General features: G+C 49.2%; 2 protein-coding genes across 5 annotated transcripts in view; one reads left to right on the forward strand and one right to left on the reverse strand.

Moving 5' to 3' along the window:
* Positions 1–3,125, reverse strand: part of LOC308580783 (tripartite motif-containing protein 10-like) — a 109,698-nt gene extending 106,573 nt beyond the window's left edge. The window contains exon 1 of the mRNA XM_081182949.1: positions 3,105–3,125. The gene's annotated coding sequence lies outside the window, so the exon portion shown is untranslated. The remainder of the gene's footprint in view (positions 1–3,104) is intronic.
* LOC308580688 (tripartite motif-containing protein 10-like) overlaps positions 1–13,400 on the forward strand; it is a gene marked incomplete at its 3' end in the record, with an annotated part of 35,259 nt that extends 21,859 nt beyond the window's left edge. For all 4 annotated transcript variants that reach the window (XM_081182707.1, XM_081182706.1, XM_081182705.1 and 1 more), the window contains 6 exons: positions 4,984–5,079; positions 5,473–5,703; positions 7,341–7,363; positions 7,928–8,046; positions 10,471–10,503; positions 12,841–13,400. In XM_081182707.1, the coding sequence (XP_081038833.1) occupies positions 4,984–5,079; positions 5,473–5,703; positions 7,341–7,363; positions 7,928–8,046; positions 10,471–10,503; positions 12,841–13,400 (1,062 nt within the window). The remainder of the gene's footprint in view (positions 1–4,983; positions 5,080–5,472; positions 5,704–7,340; positions 7,364–7,927; positions 8,047–10,470; positions 10,504–12,840) is intronic.
* Between the last annotated feature and the right edge of the window lie 5,844 nt (positions 13,401–19,244).

Consider the following 19,244-nt stretch of genomic DNA (forward strand, 5'->3'; position numbering starts at 1 on the left):
ATAAAATCCTTTGACTCAATACACAACACCCCTCCCCCCCTAGTGAGCACAGCAGACGTAATCTCTCAGGTACTGTGGGGTCCTACAACTTCTACTTGATCTCCTGACAACAGGTGTTGCAGGTTCTGGATTGGGTGTTACCTGTGGTAGAGGGGCTGCTCTAGGGGTTTCGTCAGGAACAGATGGAGTCCCAGACATCTCAGGGTCCCCTATCTGTACCTCTGTACTAGCAGACCCTGGTTCATTTGTTAAAGCCCCTGGTGACTGCACCTCTGGGCCATTTTCACTCTGGTCTTGCAGCTCTGCGTCGTTAGCCAGGGATGAATTATCTGGCTCCTCCCTGCTGAGCGCCCGGCGCCTCAGCTGATCTATATGTCTCTTCCACACTTGCCCATTTTCCAAGGTCACATAATAGGACACAGGTCCACTAGCCCGGGTGACCACACCAGCCAGCCACCGCGAACCTCGTGAATAGTTCCTCACCCAGACCAGATCTTCAGGGGCGAGATACCTTGTTGTGTCAGTCTCAGCCTGGGGGGTTGCTCTTGAATTACGGTTTGGCATTTTATCCGGGTGGACATAATCCAGCACCGTTACCAGTCTCCTACCCAAGAGCAGCTCAGCTGGTGACTTGCCCGTCGCGGTACACGGTGTCGCATGCTGCAAAAATAACATTCGCGCGATGCGAGCTGACCAGTTACCCTCCATTAAGCGCGCAATGGATTCTTTGGCTGTTCTTACCATGCGCTCAGCCTGCCCATTGGAGGATGGGTGAAAGGGTGCGGATGTGACCCCTCTTATGAAGTTATCAGCCAAGAATGCCCTGAATTCTTGGGATACAAAAGCTGCCCCATTATCTGATACAATGGTCTCAGGTAACCCATGGGTTGCAAACAGCTGCCTCAACACCTTGATTACGGCAGCTGATGCCATGCTAGGGACCATCGCCACTTCTAACCATTTGGAATCTGCATCAACGATAACCAAAAAGACCTTTCCTTGGAATGGCCCAGCAAAATCTAAGTGCAGCCGGCTCCAGGGAGATCTGGACTGCTCCCACCAGTGGACTGGTGCTCTGGCCACTTCTGGCCGCACCTCTTGGCATGCCTTGCATGTTCGTACCCATTGTTCTATGTTCTGGTCCATTCCAGGCCACCACACATAACATCGGGCTAGCGACTTCATCCTGACCATTCCCGGGTGTCCCATGTGAAGCGTCTCAAGAACCCTGTTTCTCAGTGGTGCTGGGATGATCACCCTATCTCCCCACAAGAGACAACCCTTATGCATGGACAACTCGTGCTGCCTAGTCGCATAAGGCCTGAATTTGTCTTCATGCGGACCACCTGGCCACCCCCTCCCCACCCAAGTGAGCACACGGGAGAGAACAGCATCTTTCCTTGTTTTCTCAGCTATATCAGTAGCCGTTACAGGAGCCCCCGGAAGTGTTTCCAGCATCATTATGTGCTCCGCTGGAGCAGGATCCTCAGTGCTCCCGCCAGGAAGGGGCAATCGACTCAGCGCATCAGCGTGGCACAACCGTTTTCCCGGCACATGGGTCAAGGTGTACTGGAACCCGTTCAGGAATATAGACCAACGTAACATTCTGGGGGAGAGAATTTGTGGCGTTTGTTTGTTCGGGTTGAACAACCCTAACAGTGGCTTGTGGTCTGTTTCAATGTAGAAATGGCGACCGTACACATAATCATGGAACTTTTTGATTCCTGCCACAATTGCAAGCGCCTCTTTGTCAATTTGAGCATAGTTGCGCTCCGTGGGCGACAACGTACGGGAATAGAAAGAGATGGGCTTTTCCGACCCATCCGGTTCCCTATGACTTAGCACCGCCCCCAGGCCGTATTGAGAGGCATCACATGCCAGGACCAGAGGCTTTGACTCGTCATAATGAGCAAGGACGCTCCTGCTACTCAGCATTCCTCGCAAGGAGTCAAAAGCCTTCTGCTGCCCCTGCCCCCATCGCCACACATTCTTTTTCTGCAACAGTCTATGTAATGGTTCAGCTACCGAAGCTTTCTGGGGTAAGAACGAATGATAAAAGTTAATAAGTCCCAGGAATGACTGCAACTCCGTCTTGTTCTGTGGTCGTGGCGCCTCGATGATGGCCTTAATCTTAGCATCTGTGGGGTGGATGCCTGATGCATCAATTTTAAACCCCAAGAAATCCACAGTTGGCACCCCAAAACTGCATTTTTCCTTTTTCAGTTGCAACCCCACCTCCTTGAACTTGAGCAACACTGCACGAACACGCGCAACCAGTTCCTGTGGGTCTTTTCCAGCAATCAAAACGTCATCAAAAAATGGCAAGACCCCCGGCAGACCTCTTAACAGGCGTTCCATGAGCCCTTGAAAAATCCCTGGGGCCACACAAACTCCAAATTGTAATCTGTTAACTCTGAACGCCCCTTTATGTGTGACAATAGTCTGTGCTTCCGCTGATTGTGGGGTTACTGGCAGCTGTTGGTAAGCTTGTGCCAGGTCAATTTTGGCGAACACCTTGCCCCCAGCCAGTTTAGCCAACAGATGTGATACGACTGGAATGGGGTATGAGTTTCCCCTGAGTGCCTTATTGATAGTGCATTTGTAATCTGCACAGATCCTGACTTCCCCATTTGCTTTAAGGGGCGTGACGATTGGAGTCTCCCACTTAGCAGAGTCCACGGGTGAGAGAACTCCCTGCTTGACCAATTTATCCAGCTCTGCTTCAATCTTGGGTTGCAGTGCAAATGGCACTCGCCTTGGTTTGAGTCGGATTGGGGCCACCCCAGGGTCCAACTCGAAGTCAACTGGGGGCCCTTTATAACAACCCAGTTTTCCATTAAAGAGACCAGCAAATTCTTTGCATAATGCCTCGCTCATCTCAGGGCAGGTTTGGATTGAATTAAGCCCTGATATACTCAGTCCCAGGGCGGGGAACCAGTCAGTGCCCAGGAGACTGGGGCGACTGCCCTTCGCAATCACCAGTTTGAGTACAGCCTGTTTGTCCCGGAACTGTACTCTCACGGCACACATTCCCATAACATGGATGCGGCCCGCTGAGTATGACTGCAAGGTTGCCGGGAAGGGCTCCAGAGGGGGCAACTTACCCCTGGGGAAGAATGTCCTCGCGGTCTGGTCCGACACGATAGTGAATCCAGATCCAGAGTCCACCTCCATGTCGCACTGCTGACCCTCAATCTTCACCTTGACGTGTGCCTTGCCTTGCGCTGGGAACTGCACGACCCTCCCGTTGATCTCCGTTACGTAGTGGCAGTCCTTTAGAAAATGGGTTGCTGTGGGCGGTCTGCGATGCTCCGGTCTAGGTGCTCCTGTCGCTCCCAACGCCGCCGATCTACAGACCCTGGCGATGTGACCTGTCTTCCCACACGTCCGGCACATAGCATCTCGGAAACGACAACTCTTCTGCTCATGGTTTCCGCCACAACCTGGGCACCTGCCTCGGTGATCTTTGTGCACTGTGCAGGCCTGACACACTGACTCGACCCCAGGGACTGGGCTCTGGCTCGGAGTAGCCTCTAGCTCGTCCATGGCATGCACAACTTCTATCTGTGGCTTAGGGGCCTTGCAACTGGCATCAAGCTCCTCTCTTTCATAATTCTCCGTGGTGGTTGCCTCCTTCAAGGCTGAAGCAAGGGTAACCTCTTCTTTAGCCACGATGCGTCTTCTGGCTTTCTTGCTGCTCAGACCACCGATAAACCGATCCAGGAGAGTCTCTTCCAGATTTTGGAAGTCGCAGTGCTGAGCGAGCTTCCGCAGTTCAGCCAGAAATGCAGATACAGGCTCCCCAGCATGCTGCTGCCTCTTATGAAACTCCATCCGCAGAGCCATCTTGGTCTCAGTAGGCGCCAAGTGGCTTGTTAGGCAGGCAAGAATATCTTTGAGAGATGTCTCACTTAGCTTCGCTGGAGCAAGCAATGCCTTGGCCAGCTTGAAGGTCTCAGGCCCACAGTAGCTCAGGAATGTGGCCCTTCTTTTGCTGGCATCGGTGATCCCTTGAGCCTCTGCGAAGAACTCGAAGCGTTCGACGTAGTCTTCCCACGTGTGGGGCTCTGATGGCTGGAAGGGCTCCAATACCCTTGGACTCTCCATTGTCCTGTGGGCAGGGTCGTCTTCTCAGCTGGCCAGTGAGTCTTGTTCTTAGCTGCAATCCGGACTGAGGCAGGGCTGCGTTTAACCGCTCCTCAGCATTCCGGATCCCACCTTTGTTGCCAGTTGTTGTGACGTGGGGTTTGTGATTTCAGCTCTCTTGATATAACATGCTGGAGACAGTTCTCTAGTAACACTTCTTTATTAAAGCAACAAGACTAAAGACTGGGGAGAGGAAAGCTACATTTATAGGGACAGGGAACTAGCAAGAAAGGATACATTTTGGAGGGAACAATATCAGGCAATCACAGTCCTGCCTTTTGGAGGGAACCAATAAGACAGAGGATCCAAATACAGCAGCTTAAATGAACCAATAGTAGCTGTACCCTCTGGAACCAAAAGGCAGTTACTTTACCCTAATGCAAATACAGACAATACTAATACAGATATAAAATCCTTTGACTCAATACACAACACCGCTCTTAATGTTGCTGTAAAGCAAACGTAATAAATTGCTAATCTGTACATTCATGAGAATCAGAAATTGGGCCTCATTTCTGTGCTATCTAAAACAGAACAAAAACTTTGTTCTGCTTACAAAGCAACTTTTTAAAATGTGTTTTTGTTTTTAAAAGCACTGTTTTTCTGCACTTACGCTAAAGGGTTCCTGTGTAATGTAATCATAATGATGAAGTAAGAATAAAGAAATGGAAGTTCTCGTGCTTTAGATTTTTTTTAGTGTACATCAAAAAACCCTAGAAACTCCCGGAGCAATTATTAAGCAAAAATTGAATAGTAGGGCCCAGGTACTAGAAGTAAGCATAATATTAATTACGGCCTGCAGCCCTAATCAAATCTTAGATTTTGTTTCCTCTTCAGACAATCATCTGTCGTCACCTGGAGCATCTGAGGAAAGAGAGAGAGAAAATTCTGGCTTACGAAGCAAACATGGGAAATGAAAGCAACAACCTGCTTGTAAGTGTCACCATTACTCCAAAGGGGACAAGTATTTGAAGGACCAAGTCAGGATTGTTATGTACTGAAGTTCTCACCCTGGGCCAGCAGGGGGATACTGTAGATAGTTATGCAAATGAAGGATCGAAAGTGACGTTCAGTGATTGGATAGTTTTAGAAAATTGTTACAGCTACGTTGTACTGGAGCTCTATATAAGCAGGCTGACTGAGCTCTTCAGTTCAGTTCTGTTCTGGCCTCTGAATAAACAAGAGCTGTTTGTAGAATCGCTGTGTCGTCTAATATGTTCGCCCACAACTTAACAATGATGTAGCCCCATTGCTGAGTGATTTACCATAAAATTGTTTCAAAACACTCTGCCTTCCTCTTTTCCTCTTTCTTCCTGGTTCTTGCAGAAATTAACAGAAACTGAGAGGCAGAATACACTGGAGAGGTTCAGACAACTGCACCAGTTTCTGGAAGAAGAAGAAAAGCGTCTGCTGAATGAAATAGAAGAGATGGAGAAGGAGATCACAAGAAGAAGGGAGGAGCAGCTGGCTAGACTCTCAGAGAAACTCTCCTCTCTTGAAAGGAGCATCCGGGAGATGGAGGAGAAGAGTCAGCAGCCAGCGAGTGAACTCCTGCAGGTGAGACTGTGGCAGGAACAGCGCAAAGTTCCTCTCTAATGGTTTAACCACACTTACCTTTTGCCTCGCTCTTTCCAGGCTGTGCCAAAGTGCTCTTTTCTTCCCCCCACAGAACTTCCCCACAAAAACTCACTCTTTAATGCCGAGTGCAACAAACGGCAATTCAGTTCTTCTGTGGATTGCCGTTTGCTTTGATTCAGCTTTAAAGAGCAGATTTTTGCAGGGAAAGCTCCAGAGGGGGGAAAAAGATGCTTGGACAACTATTTGTTTATTTATTAAATTTATATTCCTCCCTATACCTGGAGGTCTCAGGGTGGTTCACAGGATAAAATTACAATATATAAAAATATAAAAACACAAAAAAATATAAATATTGTTCTCATGTGGCCACTCTCTGGACCTCTCGTGGAGGGGACACATGAATAAGGGCCTCAGAAGATGATGTCAGGGTCTGGGTGGGTTCATATGGAAAGAAGCGGTCCTTGAGGTATTGTGGCCCTGAGCCATTTAAGGCTTTATAGGTCAAAACCAGCACTTTATTTGGCAATTTTGTTTGGCAAAGGAAACACCTGAGAGTGGATACTATTCCAGTGCGGACTCCTATGCAGAAAGGAGGACTGGCAGTACCTAATTTAGCTTAATAGTATGAAGCTGCCCAGCTCACGTGGTTAAATTTAAGGATATCTCAGAAACTGGAAATGAAACTCTTTCAGTTGGAACCATTATTCATAATTTCTCCTGTGGCCAATATACTATGGATACCTTGAAAAACAGAGGAGAAGATCCCATGAATTTTCATCCGGTTTTAAAAAATAATAATCAGAAACTAATCTGGAGAACTAAACTTAAGATCAGAAAGATAAAAACTGAGAGAAATTGAAATGATAGATTAATCCAGGGGTAGGCAGTCTGAAGATGTAATGGCATCCGGCACACTTCCCTGTGACCCTCTGAGACTTAAGATCTCTTCGTGGCTCCAAGCAGAGTATCGCAGCAGTGGTTTGTGCCTTTGTGTGGGTGCAATAAATCATAGTCTGTACGCAGGCTTCTTGCTAATCCAAGAAGGCTTTAATCATTGCACAGAAAAACATCATAAATCAGCCAGGAGATCGAGTGGACATCTCCTCGGCTCAGCAGCTAAAAGTGAAAGTAACTCACACACAAAGAAAGATTCCTGTATGTGAACAAAACCACACCTCAGAATGCAGAGATGTTTAACCCTGTAAGTTCTGATTCTGCTCACAGGCAGCCTAAGGCCCGCGGGCCGGATGCGGCCCAATCGCCTTCTCAATCCGGCCCACGGATAGTCCAGGAATCAGCGTGTTTTTACATGAGTAGAATGTGTGCTTTTATTTAAAATGCATGTCTGGGTTATTTGTGGGTCATAGGAATTCATTCATTACCCGCCCCCCATATAGTCTGGCCCACCACACGGTCTGAGGGACGGTGGACCAGCTCATGGCTGAAAAAGGTTGCTGACCCCTAGATAAATCCATTCCTATCCAAAAATTTGGAGTTTGCTAGGCAGACTCACCCAGAGGGCCAGAGGGCATCCCTTCCGGGGTCTGATGGGTCTTCATTATAGGCCCTGTGGTAGGCAGTGAATCCCATTCTTCTTTCCCTCTTTTCCTTTCTAGGATGTGAGAAGCACCTTGCAGAGGTAAGTGAATCCTGCTCATTTCCATTAATATCACTCTGTGAAACTGGGAAAGGTCCAGGAGGACAGGAAATAAAACCTGCCCCTCCAGGCTCTTAGGATGTGGTGAAAGGTCCCAACAAGGGAGCAGGAGTTGAGGTGTGTGCCATGTTCCTGAAAATATCTCAGCTGCAATACGTAACTTCAAGGTGTCACACGGGGTCATGATAAGAGGATAGAAGAAAGATATCACTTTTGCCAACAGCAGCAATCATCTTTTCCCCCTCCACATTGTAGGTAATGCAGCTAAAATTGAAAAGCTCTGAGCAGGATGGTATCACTTGATTTTATTTCTCCATTTGAGTAGATTTAACTGAGGAGATTCAGAGATCTGGGGCTGCTCCTTTGGCCCTCAGATGTCTGCCTCTGGAGTCCCTAGTAAGGAGGAATCATCTCCCCTCTGTGCCTCCATTCCTTTGTGTCTCCCTCTCGGCTTTCTACATTCTCTTTCCTCTTCTCAATTGCTTTCTTTTGCTGCACTCAGAAATTCTGCAATTGAATGGGTTAATGTTTATTTTTCCCCATCAGGTGTCAGCTAAGGGAAACATTTAAGAATCCAATGGATTTCCTATCAAAGTTGAAGAGGCGGATCTCAAATTTCCACACTAAACATCCCATTCTGTATGTTGGGGTGAAGGAAATCAAAGGTAATGAGTGGCTGCAAGGATTTTACACTGGACAATATATTAGTCTGAAAGTTGAACATGCCAGGCTCTTACTGTATTTTATTTACTCTTGCCACAAACAGCAATAGGAGCAAAGTCAGAATTTATTTTTGTTCCAGTGTTCAGTTCACAGTTGTACTGAACCTCCTTTTCATTTTGGTTCTTTATACTCCACTTGTGTTTTCCCATCCTGATGGGCATTAGAACGGCTCTTAACAAACACACCATTACTCCACGCCCAGCTCAACCTTGTTTCCCAGCTGTGGAATTATCTCCTAAGTTCTCTCTTCTTCCTCAGACTCCCACCAGCAGCTGACATACCTAGCGCTGCAACCATCATGATCTCCTGAGTGTTCTTGTGGTGTTTTGTTTTTTAAATCTCCTTGAAAATTCACCAGCCTCTCTTGGTGGTGGTTTAAGGGTAAAGGTACCCCTGCCCGTACGGGCCAGTCGTGTCCGACTCTGGGGTTGCGCGCCCATCTCGCTTAAGAGGCCGGGGGCCAGCGCTGTCCGGAGATACTTCTGGGTCACGTGGCCAGCGTGACGAAGCTACTCTGGCGAGCCAGCACCAGCGCAGCACACGGAAACGCCGTTTACCTTCCCGCTGTAAAGTGGTACCTATTTATCTACTTGTACTTAAGTGTGCTTTCGAACTGCTAGGTGGGCAGGAGCTGGGACCGAAAGACGGGAGCTCACCCCGCCGCGGGGATTTGAACTGCCGACCATGCGATCGGCAAGTCCTAGGCGCTGAGGTTTTAACCACAGCGCCACCCGCGTCCCATTGGTGGTTTAATACAGTGTTTCCCAACCTTTTTTGGGCAAAGGCACACTTGTTTGATGAAAAAAATCTCGCGGCACACCACCATTACAGCCCCGTGACGTCAGCGCGCAGTGTCACGCCGGGAGGGACGCACGAAAGTGAAAGTTTTCAATTTTTCTCCCTCCCCCTTGCCGGGGAACCTCCAAGCTTTGGGGGTGGGGGGGGAGGAGGCAGCAAAGCGAGGGACTGAGGGACCCTAACCCTAACCGATCACCCGGGAAAGCATGCGAACGAGGAGCCCCCGTGTCCTGCTCCCGGCAGCGGACGGCACAAAGCGAGGAGGCCTGGACAAGGCAGCAAGCTCCCCGCTCTCGCTGCATCGGGGCTTTTCTCCTCCAGGCCGCTTTCGAAGTCCCCTTCTCCGCTCCCAAGAGCCGGAGCCGCTGCTTCCAGGCCCTGTCCGAGCCCCGACTTGTGGCCTCACTTCGAGGAGTGCCTGTTGCTGGGGACGGGGCTGCATCCCCCTCAGCCGCCGCCTCGCTTCCTTCCAGGAGACCCGACGGCTCCCCCTCTCCCGCTCGCCCTCCTGCGCCCGCAGCAGACCGAGACCTCCCCGCCCCCGCCCGGCTCGGCTCTACCTGGGCGCCTCCAAGCCCGGCCGGCTCCGCGTCGTGCTCCACGCCGGGCAGCTGCAGCGGGGGCGCGCGGCGGCCCGGCTGAGCGCGCCCCGGAGCCGCCGCGCCATCGCTCGCGAGTCCCTCCGAGAGCCCTCGGGACTGACTCCGGAGTCGCGAGGCGGCGCGTCGCCCAGGGAAGGGGCGGCTTCCCACAAGTCCTCCGGGAAGCAAACGCCCTCGCCCGCCTCCCTCCAGGCAACATCTCGCGGCACACCAGGCAACATCTCACGGCACACTAGTGTGCCGCGGAACACCGGTTGGGAAACACTGGTTTAATACTCACTAAATTCATCAGCGTATTTCATCAGCAAATTTCTCCTAAGAAACAGATATTTGGCTAATGTATACAATTATTCAAGCAGTTTTCAGTAGGAGAATTCTATTTTGTGGGTGACTTTCACTAACATATTCAGCTTTATGCAAAGATTCTCCTAATATATCAGTCGGTTGGAGAACTTCATAGCAAAATTTAGATAAGTGTGTGTTTTGAAGGATTGCTGTGCTTCAGTTCCTGTATTGTTTCAGAAAGTGTGAATGCAAAATAAATTGAATTTCTGCCCCATTCTTGCTTCTACCAAAATTTTTGTTAAGAATCTGAAAGAATTTTAATTGTTTGGTCAGGCAAATTCTTCCTCTGCAAGTTTAATTTGTAATTATGGTTAACAATTTTGACTTCAATAATTGATTTTTCATCCGTTTACCTGGGACAACTGTTAAGGTTATAGACAGCTCTCCCTTGCATTCTTTTAATACATTGATATTGCAGTGTTTCTGTCATTTCTCAGTTTAACATTTTTTATTATTATCTTTTCATACAGTTTTCTTATGTGTAATTGTTGGTTCTATATCAACATTTTACTTGAAATAAAGAAACAATTGATATTATGTCATTTAGTGAAAATGTTGTCACAAAATTATTTGAGGTGTAAAAGTCTAGCTCTCAGTCTTTATATCTCTTTGCTTCCTCAGATGCTCTGTCATTCGGAAGACATCCTCAGAAAGGTAACTTTTGTGATGGACCAAATTCAAGCACGAGTTGGGAGCTGGTATTTCATTGGGATTAAATGGTCTGTCCTTTCCTTGGTGTTATTCTAAGAGGGAGGAGTACTTCTCGTTCCCCTCAGTCTTCTCGTTCCCCTTTTGCTTTTGCTGGATCTTTTGGTCTTGCCCACATCTGAGCATGATTTGACTGTTAATTAGCACGTTTGCTCTATTCTATTTAGATGAGTAGTCCTCACACACAAATACAGTGGTTGTCAGGAAAAAGCAAATCCTACAGTGGTACCTCGGGTTAAGTACTTAATTTGTTCCAGAGGTCCGTTCTTAACCTGAAATTGTTCTTAACCTGAAGCACCATTAGAATATTGTTCTCTATATGATCCCAAAAACTCTTTCAGGCATTTTCTCCTCTCTCAAATGTTACAGTAAAATGGGCCTCTCTTTGGAATGTCTGGGGAGAACAAGACTGGCATTGATGGAACAGGCTCAAATGTTAATTTTGCAAGGTTGTAAAGAGATAAGCAGAGGCTTGTGAGGCCATTGCAGGAAGGAAGGGGGGGCAAGCCCATGTAAGGACATAGGAAGTTGCCATAACTTTCGGCTTACAAGAAATCAGGTGGTATTGTATTCTGCAAATGTATAAAAAGCTGGCTCGCTCAGAATTCGGGGGCAGCAGGCAATGAACATCAGCCTGTCTGTACCTTTTTTTGTCATGGCAAAAATAAATGATTTTACTGCTGTCTAATTGACTCTTTGAAGCAATTTCTGATGCTCCAAGATAAAGGAACAAAGAAAAGGTCTAACATTTTAGCTAATGGGGCCTCCCACTGCTGCCGCGCCGCTGGAGCACAATTTCTGTTCTCATCCTGAAGCAAAGTTCTTAACCCGAGGTACTATTCCTGGGTTAGCGGAATCTGTAACCTGAAGCATATGTAACCCTAGGTACCACTGTACCTGAATTTATCTATGAAGAGAGCATCTTCAGTCTTTCCCATTCATACCAGTAGGTGTTCCCTGTTGCATTTGTTGCTATCTTCTAATTTGCTGATTCAGATCATGCTGATTTAATACCAGCAGGGCATGTGCACAGAGAGCTGCCCCCTTCCACTTGTTTTTCTCAAAATAATTCCCTGCCCAGGAAGTAAAAAAAACACGGGGGGGGGGGGGAGCTCCTGGTCATGGATTAAGCAGCAGAAACGGAGAGCTCCCAGAGAAAATATTTTAAAAGATGGATTTCTCACTCTGAAAAACAAGTATTATGAAGTAAAGAATACAAAAACTTTTCAAGCAGGAATGTAATCTGGAGTAGTGAAAAAATAAACACAACTCCTTAATTTTGGGCTAGACGCCAGCCCTAGGCTGGACACCAAGCTTATCGGCTGGAAAAGAATTCCAAGCAAAAGGCTTGTGAATACAAAAATGGACAATTAGAAATGATTTGACCTCTTGCATTTAAATAGCAGAAGGCAAAAAGAAAGGATTAATTTCCAGGACAGTAAGATATTTGAAATTTCGGAGCAAATAACTGAACTGTAATGGCTTGGGGTTCTCTCCCACAGATGCGAGACACTCTGGTAGTAGCTAACTCAGATTTATTGCTCAAACACATAAAGCATTGTGGAGCTCAGTCCTCGGCGTGTTCCCCCAAATTTGCTGTTGCCAAGTCTGAGCTCTGCCCCTTCCTTTTCCAACAACAAACCCCCCACTTTCTCTTTTTCTCTTTCCCGCTTCTCACAGACTCTCTCGAGCCTATGATTTTTCGGATCAGCTATTTCCGGTGTCCCTGTCTCTGAGTCCGAGCTGAAACTGACAGTCTATGTTTTCCCCCTTGGGCTCCCCACTTCCTACTCTGTGGTGAAACTATGGTGAAACTACCTCTGCAAGTCTGGGGCATGCAAATCTTGCCTACATTGATTTCTTCCCTCTGATTTCAATATAAGCCTCTGAAAGCCCCAAATGGGCAATTCACAACGAGTGATTCAAAGGAGAATCATTTTTCTCCTCTTGCCCCCATCCCTTCCTCCTCCCCTTCACTGCATAGAAGAGCTGAGGGAATATTTTCTGGGTTGTTTTGCTTCATGACTGGATTGACAGGAGGGACACAATAAAATATGTTGAGTAAAAAGGAACAAAAAAGCATTATTTAAAAACCTGCTGGGAAGGAATTTATTCTGAGGTGAGTCTGGCAAAAAGAAGGGAGGGTCCCAATCCTGAATGAAATGTGAGGACGCCCATTTATGTGAGAGGAAATCTGGTTCTTCTGGGTGTTTCTTGGATCAGGTTGTGCGTCTCTAGGCTGATTCTGCCTCTCTTCTCTTTCCCTCATCTTCTCCCCAACAGCAAATGTCACTCTGGATCCAGACACAGCCCATCCCAGGCTCATCCTGTCCGAGGATTGGAAAAGAGTGAGATATGGAGCCAAACTGCAAGACCTGCCTGACAATTCTGAGAGATTCAGTGACATGCCTTGCGTGTTGGGATGTGAGGGATTCACAGCAGGCAGACATTTCTGGGAAGTCACTATGGAAAGTGGGGAATGGTGGGCTCTGGGGGTTGCCAGGAAGTCTGTGAGGAGAAAGGGTAATCTCACCTCTTTCTGGTCACGTTTAGTAATGCATGCTTCCTTAACTGACTTAGGTTCTGAGGGAGGGATCTGGGCTGTGAAGAAATCAGGAGGTGAGTACTTTGCCTTCACCTCCCCTGATTCCTCTCCTCTGTCCCTGAGTGAGGAGCCCAAGAGGATCCGGGTGACACTGGACTATGAAGTGGGACGTGTGTCTTTTTCTGATGCTGACTCAGGAGACGAACTCCACACATTCTCAGGGGCCTCATTCTCCAGAGAGACCCTCCTCCCTTTCTTTTATCTGGGGGGAAATGAAACCCACCTCAGTATCTCCTGAGGAGACGAAATCGGCCTCTCAGGCCCAGTTGGAGTTTCTCTCCACACCAGAATGACTGAGATGAAAACATTTGCCAGTTTTGATATGTTTGCAGAGAACCTTTGAGAGGGCGTCACAATCAGCAGAAATAAGAAAAGAAACAAAACTTGGGATTTTCTCTTTCCTTCCCTTTCCTAGAATTTCCTCTGCAGCTGAGTCCTTAACAAACCATAACACTTTAACTGTGTCAATTAACAATCTGTTCATCAAAAGGGTTCAGCCTCCACCAACTATTAAAATACACACGTATTCCTAGAAAACAGTCCCTTCCCACTTTTGCTACTAAAGCTCATTTTAACTTGTTATATCACACATACTGTTTGCATTTCCTTCCAACTAAAGCACCAACTTAACACGCTCCCCCCACCCCTGGTGCAAATTTTATCCTCACCACCTCTACACTTCCTCAGATATAAGCATCTCTGAATTCTGTGAGGCCTCTGGCTCATTGTTTTTGGGATTGCTTCATTAATCTTTTGTATTAACAATTGGATTCTCTGCATCAGGGGTAGCCGACATGGTGTGTCCTGGACATGGTGTCGGACTACAACTCCCATCAGCCCCTACCACCATGGTCAGGAGTCAGAGATGATGGGAGTTTGTAGTCCAGCAACTTGGCTATGTGTGCCCTATGGAAGGCACATGGAGACTTTGCTGTGGTCCCCAACTTAGTTAATGGGATGCACAACCAATGACATTTATTTCAAAATCGGCAGGATCTCCCCCACCCCCTGGCTTTTAGTAACTAAATATACTTTAATCTTTAAAAATACATTATGGTTTTACATATTTTTTTGGGGGGGGGAACAGCTTTTGTATTATTTTCAATCATTTTTCTTCTTGTATTTTATGGATTTCAAATTTTGGTTATTTGGGAGGTATATGCAAGTTGAAAAAAAGAAGCAGTATTAAAGAAAAGCTCCTAAACCTCCATTGCAGGATGTTGAGGAGCCCCTCAACTTTTTGTGGGTGTAAAATGTGATGTGTCATTGATGCAATAATAGTGCCTTAGTCGTGGATTGACGCTGGACTATCCACACATCCACTGTGCTTCAGTAGCTATTCTGCAATATTTCCAGAATGTTTCTCTGTTGTTGCTATTTGGAAGGGCGCTCCTGGACTGTAATGAAACAAAAGGGGACCAAATAGAAAATCACAACAGAACATTTCTGGCATGAAAATTTATGGGATTTCTGAAGGAAGCAGCAGGACATGGACTGATAAGAAATGAAGAAGTTATGACCACTGCAAACATTTATGGGCAGAAATGGTCTTGAAACTGGGATTGCATGAGTTCCCAGAGAGAGATCATCACAATTACACAATAAAAGGAATATGTATATATCCTGGGAGTGTTTGCACTTTGTGTTGGAGTGGGATGATTGCTGAGAGCTCTGACTCTGGGTGAATGTGGGCTGAGGATCATAGTCAAAAAAGACAAAGAAAAACCCATTCTACCCACAATTTTAATATATTCGAAGCTGGCACCCATCTGTCTAGGGAGACAATGCACGAGTGAGCCTTTGGGGCTTAAGTCAAACTCGGAAGGTTACAGCGCCTGCTGTGGCTGTAGAGACCAGTACAGGAAAGGAGGAGGGAAGAATCGCAACGAGAGAAGCCCGCTCATGCTCTCCCTTTGTCCCAGCGGTCTCTCTGGAACGTGCTCCTTCTGGGGACTCGGTTTGCGTCCCTCCAGGGGTTAATGTTGCCAGCCTTCATGTCATGTTTGCAGATACAGTGGTACCTCGGGTTACATACGCTTCAGGTTACAGACTCCGCTAACCCACAAATAGTACCTCGGGTTAAGAACTTTGCTTCAGGATGAGAAGAGAAATCGTGCTCCAGCAGCACGGCAGCAGCGGGAGGCCCCATTAGCTAAAGTGGTGCTTCAGGTTAAGAACAGTTTCAGGTTAAGAACGGACCTCCAGAACAAATTAAGTACTTAACCCGAGGTACCACTGTATCTTTGTAACACAGAGGAAGTCTGCCAGTGGGCCTGGTGCCTGAAGCCAGCTCCCAGGCAGATCAGATCCCAGAGCAGAGCAGGGCATATAAGATGTCTATGCCAGGAGAAGAAGGCAGTTGTTAAGTAGTGGGTTGACATAGCAGCCGGCACAGCGATTTCTTCAAGTAGCTCTTTATTAAGATAAGCTGGAATAGAACTGACTGCGAACAGCTCAGCCGGCCTGTATTTATAGGCAGCCGGCTGTCAACATTGTAACCACAACAGCCCAGAGTTCCCGCCTAAACTAACTGCCGCGGACCTGAGTGAAAACTATCTACAGACCTGAGTGAAAACTATATACAGTATCCCCCTGTTGGCCCAGGGTGAACTACACTACATAACACCCCTCCCCACCGAGATAAGGCGTTAGTTACAATCGTAATGGTTTCCTTATATACAGCACTACGCGTAATGGTTCAATTAGGCACAAAAGCATATAGGTTACATTTCCCATACTTAGACCAACAGTGATACCTGTCCAACAACGTAGTCCTTTAAATAAGTTGGGCGCTTGGAAACTCTGCCAGACCGCCGGGGACTGGTAGCCAAGTCCGGAGGGCCACACAGTTCTCGCTGAGGCTGTGGTGTGACCCTAGGTGGCGTTGGAACCAACTCCCCTGGATCCGCTGCTGTGGGTGGAGCCTCCGCAAGTGGAGTGGTCTGAGTCTGTTCTGAGACGGCTTGGTTCGGCTCCACGCTGGCAGTTTGCGAGGGAGGTGTAGGTGGGGCCTCGCCATCTGTACGTGTCTCTTCTGGAGCCGCAAGCACAGTTGGGGGCACCTCGGTAGTGTCTAAGTCGCCAACCCTGCGCCTAAGCTGGTCTATGTGCCGTCGCCACAAACGTCCGTCTTCGAGTGCCACCTGGTACGAGCGAGGTCCAGTGACTCCCACTACTGTGGCTGGCACCCAAGGGATGTCCCCCACATAGTTCCGGGCAAAGACCTGGTTTCCTGGGACAAATGACCGTGGTGCGTTGGCACAGCCTGGGGGTTCAGCCACAGCAAAGTCTGGGTGTAGCCGGTCGAGCGGTGACCTGAGGCGGCGGCCCATAAGCAGTTCAGCAGGACTCCTCCCTGTGGCCGCAGGAGGAGTGATGTCTTGCACGAACAAGTATTCGGCGACCCGCTCATGCCAGTCTCCCCGGTCCAGGCGCGCCAGTGCCTCTTTTGTCGAGCGCACCATTCTTTCCGCTTGCCCGTTGCTGGATGGATGAAAAGGTGCCGTTAGGGCATGGCGGATGCCCAGTCCCAAAAGATACCGCTCAAACGTGCCTGACGTGAACTGCGGTCCGTTGTCAGATACAAGGACATCAGGACACCCATGCGTTGCAAACAGGCCTCGCAGCACCCGGATGACAGCTTCGGTAGTGGTGGAGGGCATCAGGGCGACCTCCAGCCATTTGGAATAGGCGTCCACCACTACCATAAAGGTCCGGCCGTGAAAGGGGCCAGCCAGATCGATGTGCACCCTCGACCAGGGTGTCTTTGGCGTCTCCCAGGTGTGTCCCTTAGCTGCCGGTGGTGCAGGCCTCGACTCTTGGCACGCTTGACAGGCGGACACCCAGGCAGTGATGGCATCGTCCATATTAGGCCACCAGACGTAACACCGAGCCAACGCCTTCATTTTGACAATTCCCGGGTGGCCAACGTGCAGAGCCTCCAGGACGCGCTGACGGAGTCCCTGGGGAATCACGACGCGGTCTCCCCACAGCAGACAGCCGCGATGAGCTGAGAGTTCATGTTGTCTGGTTGCGAAGGGCTGGAACTCCGATGCAAAAGGCCCTTGTGGCCACCCCCTCCACACCCAGTTGAGCACCCGGCTGATGGTGCGATCCTGGGCAGACGCGGAGGCCACAGTGGCAGCCGATACAGGCGCTGCCGGAAGATCCTCAATCAGAAGGAGCGATGAAGCTGGAGCCGGGTCTTCCACAAATGCTGGAAGAGGGCAACGGCTGAGGGCGTCGGCATGGCCCATCGATTTCCCCGGGCGATGGATGAGCCGGTAGTGGTAGGCAGCCAGGAAAACAGTCCATCGCAGCATGCGTGGTGAGAGGACCGGTGGAGTTGGATGATCACCGGCGAGGAGGCCCAGGAGTGGCTTGTGGTCAGTGATGAGGTCAAAAGTCCTGCCATAGAGGTATTCATGGAACCTCTTCACTCCAGCCACAAGTGCCAATGCCTCCTTGTCGAGCTGGCTGTAATTCCGTTCCGTCGGAGATAGTGTCCTGGAAAAGTAGGCAAGCGGTGCTTCTCTTCCATCTGGAAAACGGTGACTAAGGACAGCACCGATGCCAAAAGGTGAGGCGTCGCAGGCAAGGACCAGCGGCCTGGATTCACTGTACTGTACCAGCACACTGTCTGAAGAAAGGAGAGCCTTGACCGCGTTGAAGGCCGCCGTCTCTCGATGACCCCAGGCCCAAGGCGTCTTAGTGCTAAGGAGTCGGTGAAGAGGCTCAGCCACTGTGGCTTTGTGGGGCAGGAACATGTTATAAAAGTTCAGCAGCCCCAGGAATGCCTGCAACTCCGTTTTGTCCTTTGGGGTGGGGGCCTGCTGGATAGCGCGGATCTTGGATGTGGTTGGATGAAGGCCGGAGGCATCGATAAGATAGCCCAGGAACTCTACCTGTGGAACGGCAATCGGGCACTTCTCCCTCTTTACCTTGAGCCCGGCCTCCTGGAACCTGGTCAGCACGGCACGGAGGCGCTCGAACAGCTGCTGGTGTGAGTCTGCAGACACCAAGACGTCATCAAAATATGGTACCACGCCCGGAAGCCCTTGCAGGAGACGCTCCATAAGGCTTTGGAAGATGCCAGGAGCCACACTCACCCCGAACTGCAACCGGCAGCAACGGAATGCCCCCCCGGTGGGTGACGATCGTCTGGGCTTCAGCAGTGGCATCATCGACTGGCAGTTGTTGATAGGCTTGGGCAAGGTCCAGCTTAGCGAAGACCTTACCCTCACCCAGGGAATGCAGCAGGTGTTGGACAACAGGAACCGGATAAGCGTGCTGCTGAAGTGCCTTGTTGATTGTGCACTTGTAGTCAGCGCAGATTCTCACCGACCCATCTGGCTTGACAGGCGTGACGATGGGGGTTTCCCACTTTGCGTGGTCAACGGGCTCCAAAACTCCTTGGGCGATCAGTTTGTCCAGTTGTTCGTCCACCTTAGCCTTGAGAGCAAAGGGAACCCGGCGTGGCTTAAGCTTGATGGGGGCGACTTGTGGATCAAGGCTAAAGGAGATGGGCGTACCAGTATATTGTCCCAAGGTGCCGTCAAAAACCTCGGCAAAGTCTTTGACCAGACCCTCAGTCTCTGCGTTAGAGATGCAGTTGATGCCGGTGACTTCCAGGCCGAGGGCATCAAACCAGTCTAGCCCTAGGAGGCTTGGCCGCTGACCTTCGACCACCACCAACCGGAGCAGGCCCGAAAAATCCTTGAAGGCGATCCGGAACCGGCCAACGCCTACCACGGGAATGTCGTTTCCCTGGTAGTCTCTCAGGTGTACGCGGTGAGAGTCGAGTTGCCTTTTGGATACTCTGGGTACCAGTCTTTTGATGGTGCTCCATGACACGACGGACAGGGCAGACCCGGTGTCGATCTCCATGTCACATGGAGCTCCTTCAATGAGCACCGTGACGTTCAGCTTGCGTCGTGTAGACGAGTCGGTTTGGCCAATCGTGGTTCCAGACGGGCAGCGGCAGTTGGTGAGAGCGAAACAACTTTCCTTGGCAGACTGGAGTGAAGACTTGGACTTGCGAGTCGATGAAGGGGGGGTGTCAGACGGAGCCGATCGGCAGACC

This window comes from Podarcis bocagei (assembly GCF_964188305.1).
Source record: "Podarcis bocagei genome assembly, chromosome: 2".
Taxonomy (NCBI): domain Eukaryota; kingdom Metazoa; phylum Chordata; class Lepidosauria; order Squamata; family Lacertidae; genus Podarcis; species Podarcis bocagei.